At 42.6% G+C, this 22,712-nt stretch overlaps 1 protein-coding gene across 3 annotated transcripts in view; it reads right to left on the minus strand.

Moving 5' to 3' along the window:
- Positions 1–342: 342 nt before the first annotated feature.
- LOC148020073 (V-type proton ATPase subunit e2-like) overlaps positions 343–22,712 on the minus strand; it is a 78,814-nt gene continuing 56,444 nt past the window's right edge. The window contains exons 3-5 of one of the 3 annotated variants that reach the window (XR_015694987.1): positions 2,079–2,248; positions 1,611–1,944; positions 1,220–1,356 (exon numbers count right to left, since the gene is read on the minus strand). Coding sequence is in view for 1 of the 3 variants with exons in the window: in XM_087700894.1 (XP_087557020.1) it covers positions 456–519 (64 nt within the window). In the remaining 2 variants the exon portion in view is untranslated. Of the gene's footprint in view, positions 520–1,219; positions 1,357–1,610; positions 1,990–2,078; positions 2,249–22,712 lie in introns of those variants that run through there. The other 2 variants (XR_015694986.1, XM_087700894.1) reach the window with 2 other exon arrangements.

Raw genomic sequence — 22,712 nt, forward strand, 5'->3', positions numbered from 1 at the left:
GGCCTTGAAAGTGTCTTGGCACTCTATTATTGAGCTTGATGCAGAAACTAAAAGAAAGTCTCCTCTTATAATAATGTCCAGAGAGTGTACATGTAATCAACCTCAAAGTTGAAACCTCTATTGAGCTACTTTGATACTCTGAACTTCTATTGTCCCTTATTACTTTTGTGAATACGAGTACAAATAGACAGATCAAGCAATCAAATCCATAAGCCTACCTTATTGCAGCGCTCTGACCTGTGCTTTTGTTCATCTTGTTTAGAGCATTAACTTGATCTACACAATTGACTGGGAATACTTTTAAAATATATACAACCACATATACAAAACAATCCCCTACCATACTATCCAATTGGAATATGCTGAATTAAATATGAAATGCCAATATTATTTTGCATGAAACAAAGCTTGCCAAAAAATTTGAAGTCATCAAAATGCCAACAACCATATTCCTCCTAGCTTTCACTCAAAATTGGATTCACCAAGGGATTCCACTGTGCCAAATACACAATAGCCCACCTAAAAAAACAACCAAAAAAACCATCAATATTATGAAACAAAACTTAAAACCACCAAAAAAAGATAGTATCATGGAACACTAAATAAAAACAATCCAAAACAAATCAGTATTATGAAACCTGAGGATGGTCCATGAATAATGTCACTCATTCCCCAGCAAATCAATGAATAGAAATATTGCACACTACCCTGGAGTGCAAACTATAAGCATATTCTACTAGCATACTCAGTTATAAGCCTGCAGCAATTCACAGACTTTGTACCAAAAGCAACCCAATATGATCGCAACAGTTAAAGTTCCAATCAGTGTGCAAACAATATGTACATGTACATCTATCTGTCCATACACTAACTCTTCAAGGGGTCAAAAAACAGTATAGTCACCCCAACAAGACTGGAACTGGCCTGGACTTCCTGACTGAAAACTAAACTACATAACATATTGTCGAAAAAGCTAAGGTTCTAGCTCTAAACCTAGCTAAACTAGTTAACCAAGAAACGTGTTTCCTATGTTGGGAAATGTAGGAAACGGGCAAGCATTTCAGAAACATAGGAAACGTCCAAATTAATTTTTACGATCACATATTTTCAGTCCACCCATTTTTAGTTGGATCAATTGATCCATTTTCTGAGTCAGATCTAATCATTCATTATGGCCTATTATAAGTAGCCTCCTTACCCTTTGAAGGATCCATGATTGGTGCTTTTTTACGCTTTTTGGTCATGACATCCACAATTGGTGCAAGAACATGCAGTTGCATTTATTTTCAGTCCAGACTCCTATTTGTTGATTGGGTCAAACTCTTTCAGCTTGAGATTCGTAATTGCCAATGACACCTAATTCAAGGCTTGTAATAATGAACAGTGGAATATGGTATATTGTGTATGTGTTATGAAAACTGTTGGTTTGTTGATTGTTCACTTAGATTTTGTATACAATGTTGAATCATGTTCAATATATGTTTTGTTGTGGACCATGGGACTTCCAAGTATACTTATATGTATAAAATTTCATTAATTTTCATATTGAAAGAAACACATTTCTTATGTTTTAGGATCCTCATATGGAACTTGGGAAACCCATTTCATACCTCCCATTTCTAAAACCCCTGACACCTATGCCCCCCGGTCATACCCCGCAGCCAAAGAAGTCCTCCAGGAAAACCTGCAAAAAAAGAAAGAAAGAAAGAAAGAAAGAAAGAAAATAATGATTCTCTCGCTGTTCTCTGCCTGTTCGGGGCCCATCAATCTGCTGGTCAGCAAAAGATGATGTGCCACAGTGTAGACAAGGATTATCTGAGGCAAGAAGGGTGCCATAGTGCCAAGCAGAGTAGCTGATTTGAAAACACGCTCTCCAGGGTGTGCAGGCTGAAACCCAGCTGTAAAGGGCTGTAAACAGCCAGAAGAGCCTGGGAAAGTATGAGCCTGAAGTAAAGCAGAGATCAGGGTCTGCAGTGATGATGCAAGCACCTGTGACCAGCCACCCAGCAGGTCTGAGATGGCATCTAGCTGTCACACAAGTCCCCAGCCCAGAAATGCGACAGAAAATGGTTGCCTACCTGTCAATGAAGCCACCCAAACTGAGAAAACAGCCACATGCTGCAAAACACAGCTCTAGGAACGGGCTCCAACAGAAAACCCAGACTAAGATGGGTATGTCTAGCACCAAACATAGCTTGTAGGGGAATAATTCAGGCCTCCCTGCACAAGAAGTCTGTAAAAGCAGAATCTGCAACAAAACAACAGTTTAGAGATGTCCCCAAATGGCTGGAGAATGGACACATGCTCCTCTGTCAAAGTGCAGCGAATGTAGAAGCATATGGACAATACTAAACAATAATGAACACAAGAGAAGAGGGAGAGAAAAGAGACAGACGAACCCAGAAATCTGCAGCCAATGAATGCTGAAATGAAGAAGGATGCCTGCCAGATGAGGTGTGGATATACAGCTGGGGATTGGAAGACAAGCGCCGCTACCCTAACTTCCCTTGGAGGAACAAGTCTATTTTCCTGTTCCAAGCATGCCTATTTGAGGCCGTAAAGGACCTTTAACCCGTACACCTGGCCATTGGATGACGAAAAACCACAAGGCTGCTCAACATAAATCTCCTCCTTCAAATCACCGTTAAGGAAGGCAAACTTCATTAGCATGCCTATTTTAGTCATGTCAATCTGTCATCTCCCGGTTATGAGCTCCTGTCAAAGTTTGATAGAGACAAGGGAGCTCTGGCATTTTAGAATGCATTTCTCCTATTTTAGGCCCTTTTCCTATGTTTGTTAGTCGATCTACACCTCCTCTCAGTGCCTATCTACTTCCAAACTATCCACGATGCCACCTCATTATTTGTCCAATTTTGCTATGCAGTCCGCGGACTGCATTTATTACAGCCCTCCGTTTACTTGCAGCAAATCGGTCAAATTAGGACCCTTTTTTGCAAATCAGCTAGATTCGGTTGTCTTTAGCTATGTATAGGCTATAGCTAGTCACTCTTCACTTTGGCCATCATCTTTTGCAGGTTGCTCCTCTCACTTTTACATTCTCTTCCCTCTCTCGTACTACGGTTGTTGCCATCATCATTTCCAACCTGATCTAGGGCCCTCACTAATGCCTCAAGCTACGTGCAAAGACTAATCAATCCTCCCTTTGTATTCAGCATTCATTCTCAGTCAATGCAAATTTTATTCCTTCTTCTTGCTGCCTCTCTTCCCTTCTCACTGTGTTCATGTTCCTTCTTTCGTTGCATACTCTCACATGGTATCATTACCTAAGAGACAACACAGTGCAGTCTATCTGACAAGGAGACCACTCAGCCCCAAAATGCAAGCATCAGCCCTTGCATTTGCTGCAAACGCATTTATTGCTGCATGAGGTGACACAACTGGACTGAAGCGACATCATAATCCTACTTGGCGGCGGCTGGCGACAGCTTTTTGGCTGCAAATGCAGGTTGGTGACAGTCCTCTCCAACCGGTGACAACTTTGCAGCAACAACAGCATATTTCCCTCAAGCGGCACATCTACACTAACTTTTGTAGCTATTTCCTCCTTTCTCCATGCTATTGCCAACCAAATGTAGATTTTCTTGGGTAATTGCAGGTTTTCGAAGATGTCTTGACACCAGTTTCTCAACGTTGATGACTCAAAGGATGAGGTTTCTCATCATTCATCTGAGAGACCGCGCAATTATCAAAGATCTGAGTCCCCCATCCAAACTCCTCGTTCAAAGCAACCCTCTCCTCCTCCCTCCCTTAATGTTTCCCATAAGGCTCGGTCAACTAGTGAAACCAGCCTTCCTTCTTGGAATGGGTGGTGATAACCTGATTTAAGAGTTAATTACAGCAATAAATAAATGCACATAAAATGAAATACACACTTTATCATAACATTCTTGGACAGTAGACACCCCGTTGGCCCCAAAACTGGTGCCCCTTGCGGTATTTCTTTAGCTTCATTCAATTGGAAGAAGTACAACTTGAGATTCTTCAATCTCCTGCTAACCAATTGCTCTTGTTGTCATAAATGACCAGCAAACCTTTTGGGTCATTTGCCCCTTGATTCACCTAGGACTTCTTCTCCAATTTGACCCTTGGCTGGCCAAATGCTGCCCCAAATCAATTCGGGGTGGGCTGGCTCCTGAAATCCCTTGATAATCCTCAATTATCAGCTGCTGATTTCAGTCCCTTGAGCCTTCAATCTCTGGCACGGATCCCAAGGTGGCTGCTAAACCCTAATTTTTGCTGTAAATTAGGGCTTACTACAGAAATTACAGATTAGCCCACCAAAAAATGGCTGAAATCTCCTCCAAATGGCTGAGAATTGTTGAGAATGACTGAGCATAGGCTGAAGGAGATGAGAGAGTGCTGTAGAGAGAGAAAATTCTGAGATTTGTCGTGAAGAACTGGTCAAAATCAGTTGCTGCCCTGTTGTACCAGCCCCAAACAGATGCACCAACAACAATAGGAGCATCAGAGACTGTGATCTTCAAGAGAAAGTGCATCAGCAGCAATTGCCAGCTTCCCAAGATCAAGAATATGCAATCTCCATCACCAAAATGGTCTCCAATGGCTGGGAAATGGCCCCAAAAGCTGGCAGCAACAGTCCAACACCTCTTCCCAACAGCTCCAAAATGAAAAAAACAAGATTTCCCTCTCCCTTCAGCCCTATTTAGCCTTTCCCCCACTTGCATGGGAAAGTCTTGCCAAGTGGCAGCTTTCTTAATCCATTTTCAGTAATTTCCAGTCATTTAATTAATTTTCAGAATTAATTAATTCTGAAAATTAATTCAACCCTTAATCCATGCCCAAAAAATTGACCTTGCCCATACAAAAATTAATTGGCTAGGCCATTTGCAACCCAAAGTGGTCCCATGCATTAATTGACCCTTGGACAAGCATTAATCCATTAATTAATGCCTAGTCCCTAGTGTCACCACTGACACTTAATGGCCAATTAATGGTCCTAAGGGCAAACTGACACCAAAATTCACCTAGAATCTAACAAGTGTAACTTGTTACAACTTTTGCTTTTGACACCCATCTTTTTCACAAGGTCCTTGGGCCTTCAACTGTAAAAAAAGTAGCTTGCACCTCACATGTGCAACACATGTGCAAAGCATCAAATTTTCACCTCCTTGTGAAAGATAGCAACAGTCCAACACTTCTTCCCAACAGCTCCAAAATGAAAAAACGAGATTTCCCTCTCCCTTCAACCCTATTTAGCCTTTCCTCCACTTGCATGGGAAAGTTTTGCCAAGTGGTAGCTTTCTTAATCCATTTTCAACCCTTCATCCATGCCTAGAAAATTGACCTTGCCCATCCAAAATTTAATTAGCTAGGCCATTTGCAACCCAAAGTGGTCCCATGCATTAATTGACCCTTGGACAAGCATTAATCCATTAATTAATGCCTAGTCCCTAGTGTCACCACTGACACTTAATGGCCAATTAATGGTCCTAGGGGCAAACTGACACCAAAATTCACCTAGAAACTAACAAGTGTAACTTGTTACAACGTTTGCCTTTGACACCCATCTTTTTCACAAGGTCCTTGGGCCTTCAGCTGTAAAAAAAAGTAACTTGCATCTCACATGTGCAACACACATGCATCCTTTAATTGCACATTTGATTAATCTTTTAATCAAATGTCAATTAAACATAAGCAAAGCATCAAAATTTCACGTCCTCGTGACAACTAGCCCAAAGATGCCTTACATGGCACCCGCTATCCAAGTGCCCCTACTTCCTTCTTTGCCCAAAGAGGACAAATTGGATAGTTCCAACTATTCTCTATGGTCGTCTAAAGTGGAGTGCATTCTTGACACCTTCGACCTATAGGAGTTTACCTCTCTCCCTATTCTCTGACCCGTGGAAGATCCCGCACATGGGACATCAATGGATGTTGCAGCCCTTTAGGATTTGCTCAACTCTTGAATCCAATTATGAGTTTACAACATTATGTCTTGATTCATGTTCACAGATTGAAGACAGTAGCAAAGATGAGGAAGAAGCTTGCATCTCCTTACCATCGAAAGACGTTTTCCCATAAGATCTCCTTGTAGAAGAAGCTTCAAATGCTCAGTGTTGATGACTCTCCTTCTATGAAGGGTCACATCAATAAACTAAAGGATATGTAGGACGAGCTTGCGTTCCTCGAGAGGAGGATATCTTCGAAAGATATGGCCATGATTCTACTGGCTCAACTGCCATCTCCTAGGTACGATGTTTTCTACACTAGCTTTCTAAAACGAGAACCCGAGATAAGCTTCTTTGGTAGGAGCTTTCACCACTTGTCTTGGAGCACGATGCACATCTCAAAGAGGTGGGGACTGGTAGATCCGGCTCCATGAAGGCTTTTACTGCAAGTTCACGAGGAGAAAAGAAGAAGGGAAAGCCCCTAGCTAAAAAACAAGAGGACAAGAAGGATGATTCCAAGGATGAGAAGTAGAAGAAGCCCAAGTGCCCACATTGTGGGAAGGGCACTCATCCTGAGAACAAGCGCTAGCAGAAGTACCCCTATTTGAAGCCCAAGGATGGACCCAAGGATTTGAAGACTACACCCGCTACCACTAAGTCTACCTTCGTACACTTGTTTGAGGTGGAGGATATGGCACTTACTTTTTCTGAGGAGAAGCCTTGGCTCATGGATAGTAAGGCCTTTTCCCACATGACTTTGACTTCAAGACATGAGATCTAGAGGGGAATCTGTCACCACTAGTGACAACTCTTCAGTCCCCATGCATGGGGTGGGGACCATTCCTTTATTTCCAATTAGCATTCTTCTTCAACCAAAGCCTCTAGGTACAAGATTTGGGTTTTAACATTTTTTCTATTTACGGTCTTACACAGCTAGCTACTCTCAAGTCATCTTTACGCAAGATGCAGCCACAATGGAGGATGAATCTTCAGGGGCTACTCTTTGGATAGATACACAGGAGAGTCGACTCTACACCCTTACAACCCTTGTTGCGCAGTCTTCTCACAAGCTTGGACTGCTTTGGTATGCTTGTTATAGGCATTTGAATCTTGATGCTATTCAACCAGCTTCCAAGAGGGAGGTGGAGGGACTTCCAAATTTTCCTCCTGCACACACTCTAGGCCCTAGCTATTTGAGGGGCAAACAACATAGGCAACCTCATCCTCAAGTTGCTACTCGAAGGGCTTCTACACCACTTGAGTTGGTGCATACCGATCTTTGCGGACCTATGGGCACGGCCTCTCTTGAAAAGGCCAAGTATCTTATGCTGATTATTAACAACTTTAGTCATTATGTGTGGTCCTATTTCTTGAAGTACAAGAGAGAGGAATACTACCACTTCTCCAAGTGGAAGGTGCTTACAAAGAAGAAAACCTCTTTAAAAGTTCGCAATGTTTGAGCAAACCACAGTGGCAATGTTGTTCTAACCTATTTTCTAAGTTTTGCAGAGACCACAATATTCAGGTGGAGTATTCCCATCCAAACACACCATCCAAAAATGTGTGGTGGAACGTGCCAATCAAACCATGCTTCAAATGGCCTCAATGTTGGTGCACATGAGTCTTTCCCATTCCTTATGGGGTGAGGTAGCGACTACTACGACACATCCCACTAAGGGCTATCGGCTCTACGAACTGAAGACTTCAAAGATCAAGGTGAGTAAGGATGTGATCTTCGATGAGCCTGCAATCTCTAAAGATCCAATTGATGATTCTTCTATTACAAGTGGTTCTTCGTCTTCGACTAATCCCCACCCCTACCTCCCAACCACCACCATCAACCCCTCTCCTTCCTTCCAAGCTACCCCTTGGCACCCCTGCTTCATTTGCAAAACCCCCCCCCCCCCCCCTTTTACTTCTCACTCACATTCTCCTCTTCCACCCTTGATCGTTCCTTCATCTACTACTTCATCATTGAGTATTTCTACCCCTTTCCCATCTCCTTAGGTTTCCTCTCGGGAGATTGAGCCACCAAAGGGGGAGTCATATTCATCGGATGAGGAGCCACCAAAGGGGGAGTCATATTCATTGGATCTACCTTCCCTTAGTGGGAGGGAGTCCCTTCCACAAACAAGTGCTTTCCAAGTACCAGAGACCTCTCGGTCTCCTTCGCAACAGGATAAGCCTATCACCATTCCTCCATGGTATGAGAGACTCATGCACGATTCAAGAATTACTATGTTCCCTAAGACACCTCTTGGCCCACATAGGTTGGCTCGGCTTCAGGCCTAATGGGATAGTTCACTCTGCGTGAACTATACCATTATGTTACAAATGAGTCTACTACAATTACTGAGGCTCTTGCATAGGATGTTTGGTGCAGTGGTATGCATGCCGAGCTTGATTCTATCAAGTAGAACCATACTTGGAAGTTGATTCCTCTTCCAAAGAAACGGAAGGTGACTGGTGTGAAGTGGGCCTATAACACCAAGTATCTTGCAAATGGGACCTTAGACAAGCGTAATGCATGGCTTGTTGCCAAGGGATTCTCTCAGTGGACAAGTTTGGATTAATTTGAGACTTTCTCATTGACAACTCAATTGTCCACTATTCAAGCTATCTTGGCTTTAGCCACCTATCACCATTGGCCGATTTATCAAATGGAGGTGAAGTCAGCCTTTCTAAATAGCATCTTGGAGGAGGAGATTTATGTCTCCCTGCCTCCTGGTTTTCTTGTACAGGGGAAGGAGGACTCTGTTTACACGTTGTGAAAGGCTCTCTATAGCTTGAAGCAAGCTCCTAGGACTTGGTATTAGTGGATTGATTGATGCTTCTTGAACAGTGGCTTCCATCAATCAAATTATGACCCCAATCTTTATTACAAGATTGTGAAGGACAGGTGCATCTTGGTCATCTTATATGCTAATGACCACATTATCACAAGGAGCGACACACAAGAGGTTGATCGAACATGGACAATACTAGGCTGAGAGTTCGACATGACGGATCTTGGAATCATATATCTCTTCCTTGGATTGGAGATCTATCAGATGGCACAGGGAATTTTTATTTTCCAATGCATAAACACCTCCGAGCTTCTTTCGGAGTTTAGGATGGCTCCGTGAACCTAGTCTTCCTTCTCCAAGAGTGGTAATACCTGAATAAGCACTTACAACAATCAATAAATGAGCATAAATTGAAATACACATTTTACCTTAATAATATTGGAAAATAGACACCCTATTGCCCCCAAAACTGGCACCCCTTTCAGTATTTCTTTAACTTTATTGGCTAATGGACTTAGTAAAAGCTGAGATTCCACAATCTTCTTGGCATCCAAAAGCCCCTTGCTATACCAACAAACAGCAAATGATTCAGGCCAATTGCACCTTAAATTTTCACCCATGACTTGCTCTAATGAAACCCCAACTGGCCAAATGCTACCCCAAATTTAGAATGGATGAGTTGGCATCTGAAATCTCCGACAATTCCTTGAATTTTAGGTGTTGATTTCAATGTACAATGCCCTTGACTAATGGCAAGGGTCCCAAGGTGGTTGCTAAACCCTGATTTCCACAGAAATTTAGGGTTTACAGCAAAATTCCCCATGTTGTCCACCAAATCTGGCTGAGATCTGCTCCAAATGGTTGAGATTTGCTAAGATAACTTGAGAATGGGCTGAAGAATGTGAGAGAATGCCTGAGAGAGAGAGAGAGAGAGAGAGAGATTTCTGATTTTCCGCACGGGAAAATGGCTGAAATTGAGTTGCTTGCTACCAGAAGGCTCATAAACGCTGTTGCCAGCTTGCACTTGCTGTCACCAGCCCCAGGTGGCTATTGCCTGCAGCAATTTGCTGTTCTCTGCTCAAAAAATAGACCAGCGACACCTCCCCCCTCTCTCCCAAGCTGAAAATTTAATGAATATGATGTATATTTGACTGAAACAACCCTCAAACTGCTGTCAGCTACTACTGTGGTCTCTTCAAGTCATGTCACCAGCTCCCAGAGGGTCTCTTACTGGCTGGAAATTATTTGTGGATTGTTGTAGCAGCTATTGCAGCCTTCTCTCGATCTCTCTCAGCTTGTACAAAGCTAGAATGACCCCCTCTCTCTCTCCCCCAGCCTCAAAAACGTCTTTCCCACTTGCATGGGCAAGTTTTGCCAAGTAGCAGCCTTCTAATCCTATGTTTCAGTTTTATTTGTATTATGAAATTAATTTCACCTTTAAAATTTTGAAAAAAAAATTAATAATTATTTTGGTGCCCAAAAAACTAGTTTGACCAACCAACAATTAAATTGGCTAGGCCAATTCATCTCCCAAGTGTTTCTGAGTCTTTTTCTTTATTCCCCCGAATTGGCAATAGATACCATTAAATACCAAATTCCTAGTGTCAACAACTAACACTTAATGCTAATAAAATGTCTTAGGTCAGTTTCTATCACCAAATACCACCTAGCATCAATGCGATATTACTTTAGACAACTTTTGCCTTTGACATCCACTAATTTCCTCAAGTCCTTGGCTCATAAAAATGAAATAATCTCAATTGCACTTCACATGTGCAACACATACTTAAAACATTTGATTAAAAATTAATCCAAATGTTAAGTAAAGCAAGTAAAATTTCACGTCCTCGTGATAGCACTCCCCTTTGAAATCCTTGCAATCCTCCCCAATTGCACTGTCGGATGCATCAAAAGAAGAGTACTGCACCAAAATTTCTATAAGGCATCGTAGTAAAGTCAACATTAGCCACTACTGCCAAACCATGCTATTGCCAAACACATGCTGAAAATTACCAGCAAGTATACATAGCATAAGACTCACCAAGAATCTCAAAAGCGTTGCTAGAATATCATGGGATGCATCCATTACTCATGACCTAAACTTATCTCGCAAAACCAAAACATAGTATAGCATAAACCATGGCTGAAACATCAATGGCATCATAACACATGCTGATGTCCATACAATCAATTGAACACCACTAAAAACTAATGACCATTTGCCACAAATCAATATAAGATTAGTCTAATTATCAAAAACCAATGATCTGATGTTGATCATAACTGATACTACACCAAGCATAAAATGATGCAAATGTATAGTTCCAAAGCTGCAAATAATAAATCATACCATATGCACACCAAACATAGTGACTAGTACACTGAATTGTGATTCCCTAACAAACATACTATCAGCTACAACACCCTGAATGTATGTTGAATACATTCCATTACATCTAGAGTTGTCCATCAATAAGGAGTCAAGGTGCTAGCTCCCTCACGAGCACCAAGTAATACTCTAGACCCTTGCTTTACAGAACCTAACTAAGCCCGGCTCTAACTTGAAAGCATCAAGGTAAAGCTGCAACAACTGAGGATGGTCTGCAAAGTCATTCTTCTCCATCCATTTAGCATCCATTGGTGAATACTTCTAAAACTTCACCAAATACAATCTAGAAACCTTACCCCTGATCTTTTACTCTTTATCTGCAAACATCTACTCAAGTACCAATATCTCATCCAGCTCTTCAACTTCGAGTAAAATTTTAACAAATACATCCTCTAGCACATCACCATGAAAAGGCATCAGTAAGCTCAAATGAAAGACATTGTGTATCCATCAATGTGGAGGCAATTTCAGCCTGTCTTGTGCACCACTGAAAGGTTCAGACTTCATACTTTTGCCACCTTCATCATAGTCCTTTGCCAGACCTATGGGAGTCAAATTGTCATAAATAGACTGCTACAAAAAGGGTGCCCTTGCTGCATTTCCATGATAATCAGCGCTATCAGATACATTTACACGACCAACACTAAATCCTTGTGCTCCAACAGCCCTAAGGGATGCAAATATATGTCCATATGGCCCACTTTCTACCCCAACCATCATGCCTATGCTGCCATACATGGGATTGTGCATTCCACCTGACATACCCAAATACATTGGGTATTGAGAACCATGCATTGGCTGCCACATACCATAGGGATTCATGCCATACATTCCTGTATGCAGTCCTTGACCAACCGTTGCATGGAAAATGGTGCCACCACCAAAGTATCCTTGTTGTCCCATGTTGCATTTGCATGAACATCATGCTGTCCATCTTCCCATGGATTGGCACTACCATGCTGGCCATGCATTTGAACTTGCTCTTCCACAGGTACCAATTGTTTGTGCTCATTAGCAACTTTGGGCTCTCCTAATGGAGGCTCAGGTTTTTCCTTTTGTTCTTTTTGGCAGTCCCGAAGCTCTAGAAGGTGTCTTCTTCTCTTTGCCTTTGTTGTTCTTCTTTGAGGCATTCAAGAATCAAGTAAACTGAGGATCCTTTGCCAACTTAGCAAATAAATTTGATGTTGTCCTCATTCGATCTTTAAACCTATCATCAAATTCTTCACCCTCTTGCCATCAACATCTTGAGGCATGGAAGTCCTTGCATTTGGGTCATTTCCCACATTTTCAGCTTGCTGTTCATGCTAAGAACCTTGTCCATAATTATGCATTTCATTTCCCCATTCACCATGTGAATGACCAAATTGAGATGCATCATCGACACTTGATCCCATATCACCGTGTGAAGACATGCTCGCAAAGCACAATTTCAGCACTAATGCAAAGCTGCTGACTTGCAATCATGTGCCTCAAGCCCACCAATTCAAAGGAATTGATAGTATCCCAGCGATGGAACCATAAAACGAGCCTTCCTACTCGAACAAGGTGGTAATACCTGATTAAGCACTCAATTACAACAATCAATAAATGAGCATAAACTGAAATACACACTTTACCTTAATAATCTTGCATAGTAGACACCTTGTTGGCTCCAAAAGTGTCACCCCTTTTGATATTTCTTTAACTTTTTTGGCTAATGGATTGGGCACAAGCCAAGATTCCATAATCTCCTTGGCTGATCTAAAAGCCCCTTGTTGTACCAACAAACAACAAATGATTTGGACCAATTGCCTCTCACCAAAGACTTGCTCTAATGGAACCCCAACTAGCCAAATAATGCTCCAAGTTCACAATGGATGAGCTGGCATTTGAAATCCTTCACAATTCCTTGAATTTCAAGTGCTAATGTCAATGTACGATGCCCTTGACTGATGGCACAAGTCTTGAGGTTACTATTAAACCCTAATTTCTGCAAAAATTTAAGGTTGCTAGCTGCCGCTAGGTGATGGAGAGCTCCAAACACAACAACAGAAGGTCGCCTGATGGAGAAGGAGGGCTGCCAACTGTCACCTATAGCTAGAAGCTGCAAATGTAGGGTGCAGATGAAGGTGGAGGTCTTGGCAATGAGGATCAAGGTTAAACATAGCAGGTAGAAGGGCGCCAAACAGTGGGCAACAGCTTGGAGGAAGGCGCTAGGGCACTGTGAGGATTGATGGAGAGAGAGAGAGGCAGTAGTTGAAGGGCTGGGCCGCCCAGCAACAGTGGGTGCTGAAGGAGCAGATGAGACAAGAGCGGAAGGTGAAGTCCCACTGGATTGTGCAATCGCAATGGTTTGGTGAGGCTTGTTAGGTGGAAGACCTCTTGAGCCTTGAAGTGACAGTCCTCGACCACATGACCTGCTCTCTGGTAGTATGTGCAAAACCGGTTTTTCATAGGGTGTTGTTGCCAGATAGGTCTAGATTCTTTGGTTCTACATCTAAGGAAGAGAAGTCGCCCTTTGATTGGCTTGCCTTCACATTGTGCGAGTTCTTGCCACTGTTGGTTTCCTACCCAAAGAAGAGGCAACCAACCCCCTTTGTCTGAATAAGGATGTGATGAGGATTTCTTGTGGACTTGATCATCCAGCCTCGTGTTGCGCAAGAACTGGCACTCAAACTCGTGGAAGGTTGGCAATTAAGGCTGTGAGATGATGTGCTGAATGAAATTGAAGTATTTTTCAGGCAACTTATTGAAGAAGAATGTAACCTGATCGTCGTCTGACTTTGGAGAGCCAGTAGTGGCGAACTCAACGAGTAACCGCCTATATTCACCTAGCTCGACTTTCAAATCATCCCCTTCCTTAATAGAGAATTCTTGAAGCTCAAAGTTGAGATCAATGCACTAAGTACGATTTCGGGCTGCATAATGGTCAAGAAGGTAACTCCAACGCTTTGACGCGAGCGGGAAGTGCTGTAATTGAGAGTGAAACTCAAGAAACAATCCTTGCATCAGCTCAACATTGGCTGTGGCATTGCGAGCCCTCCATTGACGGACGTAGTCAGGGTTAGCTACCAGCATAGGCTCTAGACCAATGACAAGGTCCCAGGCCTTGAGACTCAAGCACTTGTTGCATAAAATTCGACCAAGTGGTGAAATTCGACCCGTTAAAACGTGTCTTATCCGTGAAGGCATTCTTGGCCGTTGCAACATGAGTGGGAGTGCTCGGAGATGGGTAGTGTGAAAAAGTGTAATGCGGGTAAGATGAGGGAGTGAAGTGCACTTGGGAACGGGCCCCAGAGTGCCCACCAAGCATGCAGATAGTGTGCAAGGTGGATTCATAGGTAGGGATGTGCTGACTAGACATGGACATGGTAGCCACATGAGTAACCCAAGGAGGTGGGATGGGAATATGTGGAGCAGAAGATGCGAATCCTTGCAGAGGTGTAACCCAAGGAGAGTGTGAAGACGCACCATAAGCTGAGGATGGAAATCCCTATGTCCGAGTGGTCATGTGAGATGTGAAGTTGGGGATAGTGAGGGGGATGCCCATCACAGCCACCCCAGGTGCTGTGGGTGAACTTATTTGCGGAAAGGTGAGAGGCACTATGTTAAACGGTGGCATTCCCCCTAACGAAGTACCATGGTGCAAAGAGGTAGAGAATGGGGTAGAGAAGGAGAAGGTGCTAGGAGCGGAGATGGAAGATCCAATCCCTAGTGTGTGTGAAGCGGATGTGGAGTGTAATTCAAGATTTTGGAAAGATGATGAGAGGTGATCGAGGTGTGATATAGAAGAGGGTGGAATGGAAGGGAATTGAGAAGTGTGTGTTACATACTCAGATGGAACAGAAGTTGTAGATGTACTTGAATTCCGTCTGTTTCGAGAGCCCCCTCTATTAAAGTTCACATACACAAAGCCATCCAGATCTTGCACCTCAAAAGAAGAAACATGCAAGGGTTTTGATTCATACAACTCAAAAAGATTGTACAAACCTGACATGGGACCTGTTGGCTGAGATGATGAAGGTGGATCGCCAGATGTTCCGAATGCCGTATATAGAGACAAAGGAACATAGAGAGACTGCAAGAAAAGAAGAATAAATCTGCATTGAACAAGAAAGAATGCTGATACAAATGGGAAAGTGGAAGGAGGCTGATGAGTCCTTGCACGCTTCCCACAACATCACTGAGGGCACTAGATTAGGCTGATGGTAACGGCAGCAATAGAGATGGAGGAAGATGACACAATTGGAGTGTGCACTTGCCAAGGAAGCAGGAAGATGAATGAATGATGGAAGGGGTAGGCTATATATAGCCAAAAATGCCCAAATATGGCTGACCTGCATCAAGGGAAGCCATAAATATTTGCTAACCAAAATTAAATGCTGGTCAATGACGAATAAAATGCTAGAAAAATAGGAATGACCCTTGAAAAAATCCCAAATGACAATGACAATGTGTCCGACAGGTGTAAGCTGACTATGGGAAGCAGTAATTGCCCGGGAAATGCATATAGAATTTCGACTGGAGGAGAAAATGCAGTGAAAGGCAATAATTTGAGTGCTATAGAATGAGTTGCCTCCTCTGTCAAAACAAGTGATAGACACGTCAGAGCTCCTAAAGTCCTCATCTAACTTAGACTGAGGTTCATAGGTAGGATGTGACAAGGCATGACAAACATGACTACTAACCCCTCTTAGATCCTAGATTTGGCGGAAGGCCAAGGATGAAATGGATCTTGGGATAGCAAGAAGAATGCCAATGTCGATGAAGTCTGTCGATGTAGACTACCGATGAGGAAACTCCTGGCGATCTTGGGAAGCCCCCTCTAAATTACTAGGAGCTAGGGAATCCATAGCTGCATCATCAAGATCATCCCCTTCTAAAAGACATGGGGGGAATGAGGGAACCATTGGAGGAGGGGGTGGGGAATGGGAAGGAACCTATGAGATAGGTGGTGCAGAAGTGGGAAGGAGTGTAGCAATAGACAACTATCTCAGAGGACCCTGCATAAGAGAAGGAGAATGGAGCTTGTAAAGCCAACTCTCCTGCCAAATTGTCATGATAACAGCTCCTGTAGAAGAATCCTCAATACAAACGGCTTGCTCGGTGAAGATAACTTGGGTAGTACCAAGCCTAATAAGGCCATAAATTGGGAGGAGTGAAAAGTTCAAGTTTGAAACACAAAGGGCCTATGGAAGGGGCATGAAGCGCGGTTAGGAAACAAAGACAAAGTGCCAATACCACAAAGACACTGATGCAATGTCATCAATAGTGACGAAACCCTTAGAAGGGTGTAGATCCTGCAACAAATCACTTTGTGGAGTCATATGACTAGAAGCTCGACTATCAACCAACCAAGGCCTCTCAGAAGACAAGACAACCATTGAAGAAGGCTCCTCCAACTGAACAATATGAAGGAGCACTGACTCATGGGTAACTGTTAGAGTAGAGGTAGAAGGCTTGGATGTTTTAGCTCCATCCTTTGCCTTTGGATGAAGGTGAGGGTACTTCTTTTAAAATTTCTCCCATGGATGTGTCCCCTTCTCACAATATTGGCATTTAGGCTTCTCCGAGTCGGAGTAAGAGCCTAAAGAACTCTCTTGTCTTTTAGTCGTTGACTTTTCTTTCTTCTTCTTCCCCCTTCCTGAACTTGCAACAAAAGCTTTAGTGGAGGTGGATTCATTGGCAACGTCTTTGGCATGCTCATCATGCTCCAAAACAAGAAGGCAAGCTCCTCTCATAGAAGCTTCTCACAAGTCCTTGATGTAAGAAGGCCGGTGTAGAAAACATCAAACCGGGGCGATGGTAGTTGAGTCAAAAGAATCACAGCCATATCTTCTGAAGAGATCATCTTGCCAAGGGACACAAGCTCATTACTCATCCTCCAACTTGTTAATATGATCCTTCATGGAAGGAGAATCATTAAAAACGATCATCCATAATTTCTTCATGAGAGTAATCCGGTGCGCAAATGTCTTCTGATGGTACAAAGAAGCAAGCTTTGTCTACACTTTCGCTGCTTTTCGCAACCTGCGCACATGCACTAGGACTAAATTGTGTAAGCTCATAAAGAGGAAAGATCAGGTTCTAGAGTTGAGCCAATCCCATAAGGTTGCATGATCCATCGATGATCAAAGGGTGGGATTCTCCATAGGACGGGGAATAGGGTGGGTGAAAAACTCCCAAAGATCGAAGGTATCAAGTATACACTCCGCCTTACACGACCAAGCGAGTAGTTTGAACCATCAAGCTAGTCCTCTTTGGGTAAAGAAGGGAGTATGGGCACCTGTATAAAGGGTGCCATGGATGGCATATGGAGACCAACAGAACGGGCCTTCTGTGAGACATGGAGAGAACGGGGAGGAGAGGGTTCCTAAACAAATGGGCTAGGTGACTTTTGTTCTTCATGATCTACGTGAGAAAGCTCCTCATCTCTATCATCAAGCCGTGAAGCTGGTGGTAAGACATTTGTGTTTTGGTGGTAGACAGCTCGAAAATAGGAGGAAAAGGCTACAAGATCACAAGGAAGTCGATGTAGAAGGTCCACTTGGGGGAGAAATATTGTCGCTTGCACAAAGTTGTCTCTTTCAAAAGGAAAGTTGTGTTTTCAGCATAATGCAGATGTGGATAGCCTTCTCTGTAAGAATCAGACACTCTGTGTCTCTCAGACAATGATACCATGTGAGAGTGCGCAATGGAAAGGAACGAAAACATAGAAACAAAGGGGGAGAGAGAGAGTGCAAGAAAAGAAGAATGAAATCTGCACTGAATAAGAAAGAATGCTTATACAAATAGGAAAGCGGAAGGAGACTGACCAATCCTTGCACGTAGCCCACAGTGTCAGTGAGGGCACCAGATTAGGCCGATGATGATTGTAGCACTAAAGACGTAGCAAGATGATAGAGTCTGAGTCACCTGTCAAGAAAGGAGGAAGATGAATGAATGATGGGAGGGATAGGCTATATATAGCAAAAAATGCCCAAAAATGGCCGACTTGCATCAAGGGAGGCCATAAATATTGGTTGACCAACAATGAATGCTGATCAATGACAAATAAAATGCCAAAAAAATAGAGGTGAACCTCGAAAGAATTGTAGATGACAATGACAATGTTCGGTAGGTATAGGTAGACCGTGGAAAGCACTATATGCGCAAGAAATGTTCACAAAATTCTGACTGAAGTAGAAAATGCACTGAAAGGCGATAATCTGAGTCCTCTATAATGATCTACCTTCTATGTCAAAACAAGTGATAGACAAGCTCCTAAAGTCCTCATCTGACTCGGATTGAGGCTCACAGGCAAGAGATGGCACGGCATGACAAACATGACTGCTAATAGATCGAAGCCTTGGATAAAGGCTTCGTGAAGAGATCTGCTGCATTGTCGGTTGTGAGATAGTAGGCCACCACCAACTCGAAATCCATGATTTGCTGTGGAACATAGTGGTGTTGAACCTCAATGTGCTTTATGTGAGCATGAAACATGGGGTTCTTCGCCAGAGTGAGGGTTCTCTAGTTGTCCACGTGTAGCTTTATAGGTCCTATCTATGGAAAGCCAATCTTCGCCAACAAATGACGGAGCCAAATTGCCTCCATAGTTATAGAACAAAGGGCATGATACTCAACCTCTGTAGAAGAAAGGGCCACAATAGGCTACTTCTTACTGCTCCAAGAGATAGCTCTTGATTCAAGGGAGAAGGTATAACTTGTAGTGAACTGTCTCAAATCCACATCATTTGGCTAATTGGAGTCACTTCATCTACTAAGCATGTCTCTCTTGTGAAAAATCAGAGTTTGCAACAAGAAGAATGTGCACAAGGGAGATGAGAGCTCAAAGTACAAGAACAAAATCTTGCTTACTAAGTTGCTTAGAATACAACTTGGGTACACTCTCTCACAACTGATAGTGACCCATAGGCTGTTTATATAGCCTCTGCCAAGCTAGGGTTAGGGTGTCCCCTACCCCTTAAGGCCATTCACATACATCTACCCTTATAGACCCTTGCTTAGGGTGGATTCCCATGCCTATATTCTAACACTCCCCCTCAATGCCAGGGTGGCATTGCATCATAAGACATGTTAAAGTTTCCCCCCTCAATCAAATGGGATGCCTTTATAAATCAAGCTACAAGGATATTCATAGGTAGAGAATGTTACAAGACTCAAAAGAGTCGGTCATCTGTGGATTGAGAGGCAAAGTTGGCCTCCAATTCCTTAGGTACTTCAGGAACACTGGGACAATTACTGGTGATATACCCGATCTTTTTGCATTTATTGCACTTCATTTTGTCAGGATATTTCTTTCAGCAATTGCTTACAATATGCCCTTTTTTGTGACAAAAGGAGCACTTAGTAGAAGCGGTATGGACTAACACTTGCTCACGGGAAGTGAATGCTGAAGTTCCTTCAGTATGGTTTCTTTTCTCTTCATCCAAACAAGACTGGATGGTACTTGCCAAGGTGGGTTTGAAATATTAGTTAGGGTAGTCACAAGAGTTGGAAAAACCTTCTTTACAGACTTTAGAAGGATGGCAATGGCATCTTCATAATGAATGGGTGCTTGAACGGAGGCAAGCTATGCCATAAGCCCCTTCATATGTGAAATAAACTTGCTTAGATATTCTCCCTGTTTGTATTCCAAGCTGAAAAACTCAATCTTTAGAAAGATCTTGGAGTTCTTTCCTATAGCACAGTAGAGCCTTTCAAGTTCATCCCACTTCTCCTTGGCAGTGGAGAGTTGGTCAATATGATGAATTAAAGATTCATCTAAAAGAAGCATGACGATGGCCTGAGCTCTTTCATCATCTTCTACATCAAGGGGATTGGATAGGTCAATAACTTCGGTCCCTTTGATAAAGGGCCAATAGTCTCTTTTCATCATTTTGTATTTTTTCAAGATTTGCCAAGGATGGAAATCTTTTCCATTGAGCTTGCGAATTTGAGGCCTTACATCTGCATAGGCCATGGCCATTTTGAAAGGTCTTACCTATTTCTTTAAGCAATGGCAGTGTCTAGTCCTTTACAGGTGGCCAAGTACAACCAAATAGCAGAACTCATAGCCAACTTTTAAAGTTGTAGAGTTGAAAACGGTTGAAAATCATACATATGCAATATCTCAAGATAGGATTTAGGAGGTCTTGTTCTTCGAACAACTCTTGATTTAAGTTTTACTGTTTTCCTGGGTTTCAACGAGGTGAGCTTTGATTGGACTTCACGCTCTTCCCGATAATGTGGCCTATTAGAGGAGTTCTTGGTGGAGCACGGCTTATTGATCAACTCTATGCTCTTGGATGAATCACAGGAAAGTACAATAACACTCATATCTTTGATGTACCAGTAGCAGACTAATATTGGGATATGGTCTATGTGTTTATAGTTGTACACATAGCCTTACAACCAAGCAAGAAGAGGTAAATGACATAAAGCACTTGATGGATTTGATTTTCTTATAAAAAACCAGATTGAGTCAATATCCAGCTAGCAATATGATTGTAAAATGCAATATTAGTGCTTATAAGCACTCATCTCAAAGTTTATGCCACTTGAGGTGTGAGATGTGGATTGTTTTATGAACTAAGGAGGTCCACCGAGGGTAAGAGGCTTTGAAATAGAACTTTCAAATCTTCAACTAACTTTGAAGAAGATCAATTATTGATTAGAATCACTGTTACTGATAGCAGTAGTGGAAAAATTTGAAATGTAAAGAAAGCTTGAGGTTTGGCTATGGCTGCCAGGAGACAGGCGGTTAGGGTTTGCCTCTGTGTGGCAAGCAGAGATAGAATTTTGCCAAACCCTTTTAGGGTTGAAAGCCCACTTGGGGGGCTATCATTGCCCCAAGACGCCTGCCATTATTGCGTCTTCTACAGGCCGCGCCAAGGAGATGAACATGAGGCTGCGAATTCTGCGCCTGATTTGTGATTTCTTCAATGCTGCCCTCCACGATGCTTTATTTTGCCCTCTGATGTGCCACGCCAATTCGCCTTGTGTTGGGGAAGAAGTCTTTAGTACAAGTCAGGAGCTGAAATGCTCTCCTTTGGCTTCTCTAGGTCCTCCAAGGTCAGGGGGTCAAGGTTTGGCTATGGAGATAAGAGGGAGAAGATGAAGATGATGAAAATCATGTGCACTTAGTGAAGTTGAGGATAGAGGAAGTTGAAAGGATCGGAGGAGGCTCTGATACCATGTGAAAAATCACAGTTTGCAACATAAAGAATGTGCACAAGGGAGATGAGAGCCCAAAGTATAAGAACAAAATCTTGCTTACTAAGTTGCTTAAAGTACAACTTGGGTACACTCTCTCACAACTGATAGTGACCCATAGGCTGTTTATATAGCCTCTGCCAAGCTAAGGTTAGGGCTTCCCCTGCCCCTTAAGGCCATTCACATACATCTAGCCTTATAGTCCCTTGCTTAGGGTGGATTCCCATGCCTATATTCTAACATCTCTCTCCATACATGATCCTGTAGGATTGAGTCCCCTATGGATAGTGTAGAACGCGGAAAGCAGCTCTCTAGCGGGTAGCTTGGACTCGCAGTCCATGGGGCAAGAAATAGGCCAACATGCGATGTCATGAGGATGTGAAATTTTACTTGCTTTACTTAATGTTTTAAGTATGTGTTGTGCATGTTAAGTGCAACTGAGATTATTTCACTTTTATGAGTCAATGACCTGAGGAAATTAGCGGATGTTAAAGACAAAAGTTGTCTAAAGTAATGTTGCACAGATACTAGGTGGTATTTGGTGCCAGAAATTGGCCTAAGACATTTTATTAGCCATAAGTGTCAGTTGATGACACTAGGGATTTGGCATTTAGTGGTACTTAATACCAATCCAAGGGCTAAAGAAGACTTAGAAACACTTGGGAGATGAATTGGCCTAGCCAATTTAATTGTTGGGTTGCTAGACTAAAGTTTTGGACACTTAAATAATCATTAAATTGTTTTTGGAATTTTAAAGCTGAAAATTAATTTAATAATGCAATAATGCTGGAAAATGGGATTAGAAGGCTGCCACTTGGCAAAACTTGCCCATGTAAGTGGGAAAGATGTGATTGTGGCTTGGGGGAGAGAGAGAGAGAGGGTCATTTCAGCTTTGTGCAAGTTGAGAGAGACAAAGAGAAGGTTGCCATAGTTGCTACAACAATTGACCTGCCATTTCTAGCCAGCAAGAGACCCTCAGGGAGCAGGTGACATGTCGTGAAGAGACTATAGTAGTAGGTGACAGCAATTTAAGGACTGTTTCACCTAAAGAAACATCGTATCCAGTGTTCCATCAATGGAGACAAGTTCCATGGCTGTCTAGACAGGGCAGTAGCTGATTTCTTCGATTTTCTCACGATGAAAGTCTAGATTTTCTCTCTCATTCTCCAGCCATTTCCCAGCCTTACTTCGAAGATCTTAGCATTCTAGTCCATGGAGGCTGAAAATTTTTATTTTTATTTGTTGCTGTAGACTAGGGTTTGACAGCAACCTTAGAAAGCATGCTAGAAGATTGAAGCCTCAAGACTTGAATTTTTAGGGCTGAGAATTAGTTCTTAGCAAGATTCAAGTGAGGGACCGGCCAACATTTGAATTTGGGGCAAATTTCATTTCCCAAGGAGTCAGTGAAGGCCAATTGCTCGAGCAAATTAA

Source organism: Lygodium microphyllum, chromosome 19 (genome assembly GCF_053477565.2).
Source record: "Lygodium microphyllum isolate KBCC chromosome 19, Lygodium_microphyllum_v1.1.10, whole genome shotgun sequence".
NCBI classification, from domain to species: Eukaryota; Viridiplantae; Streptophyta; class Polypodiopsida; order Schizaeales; family Lygodiaceae; genus Lygodium; species Lygodium microphyllum.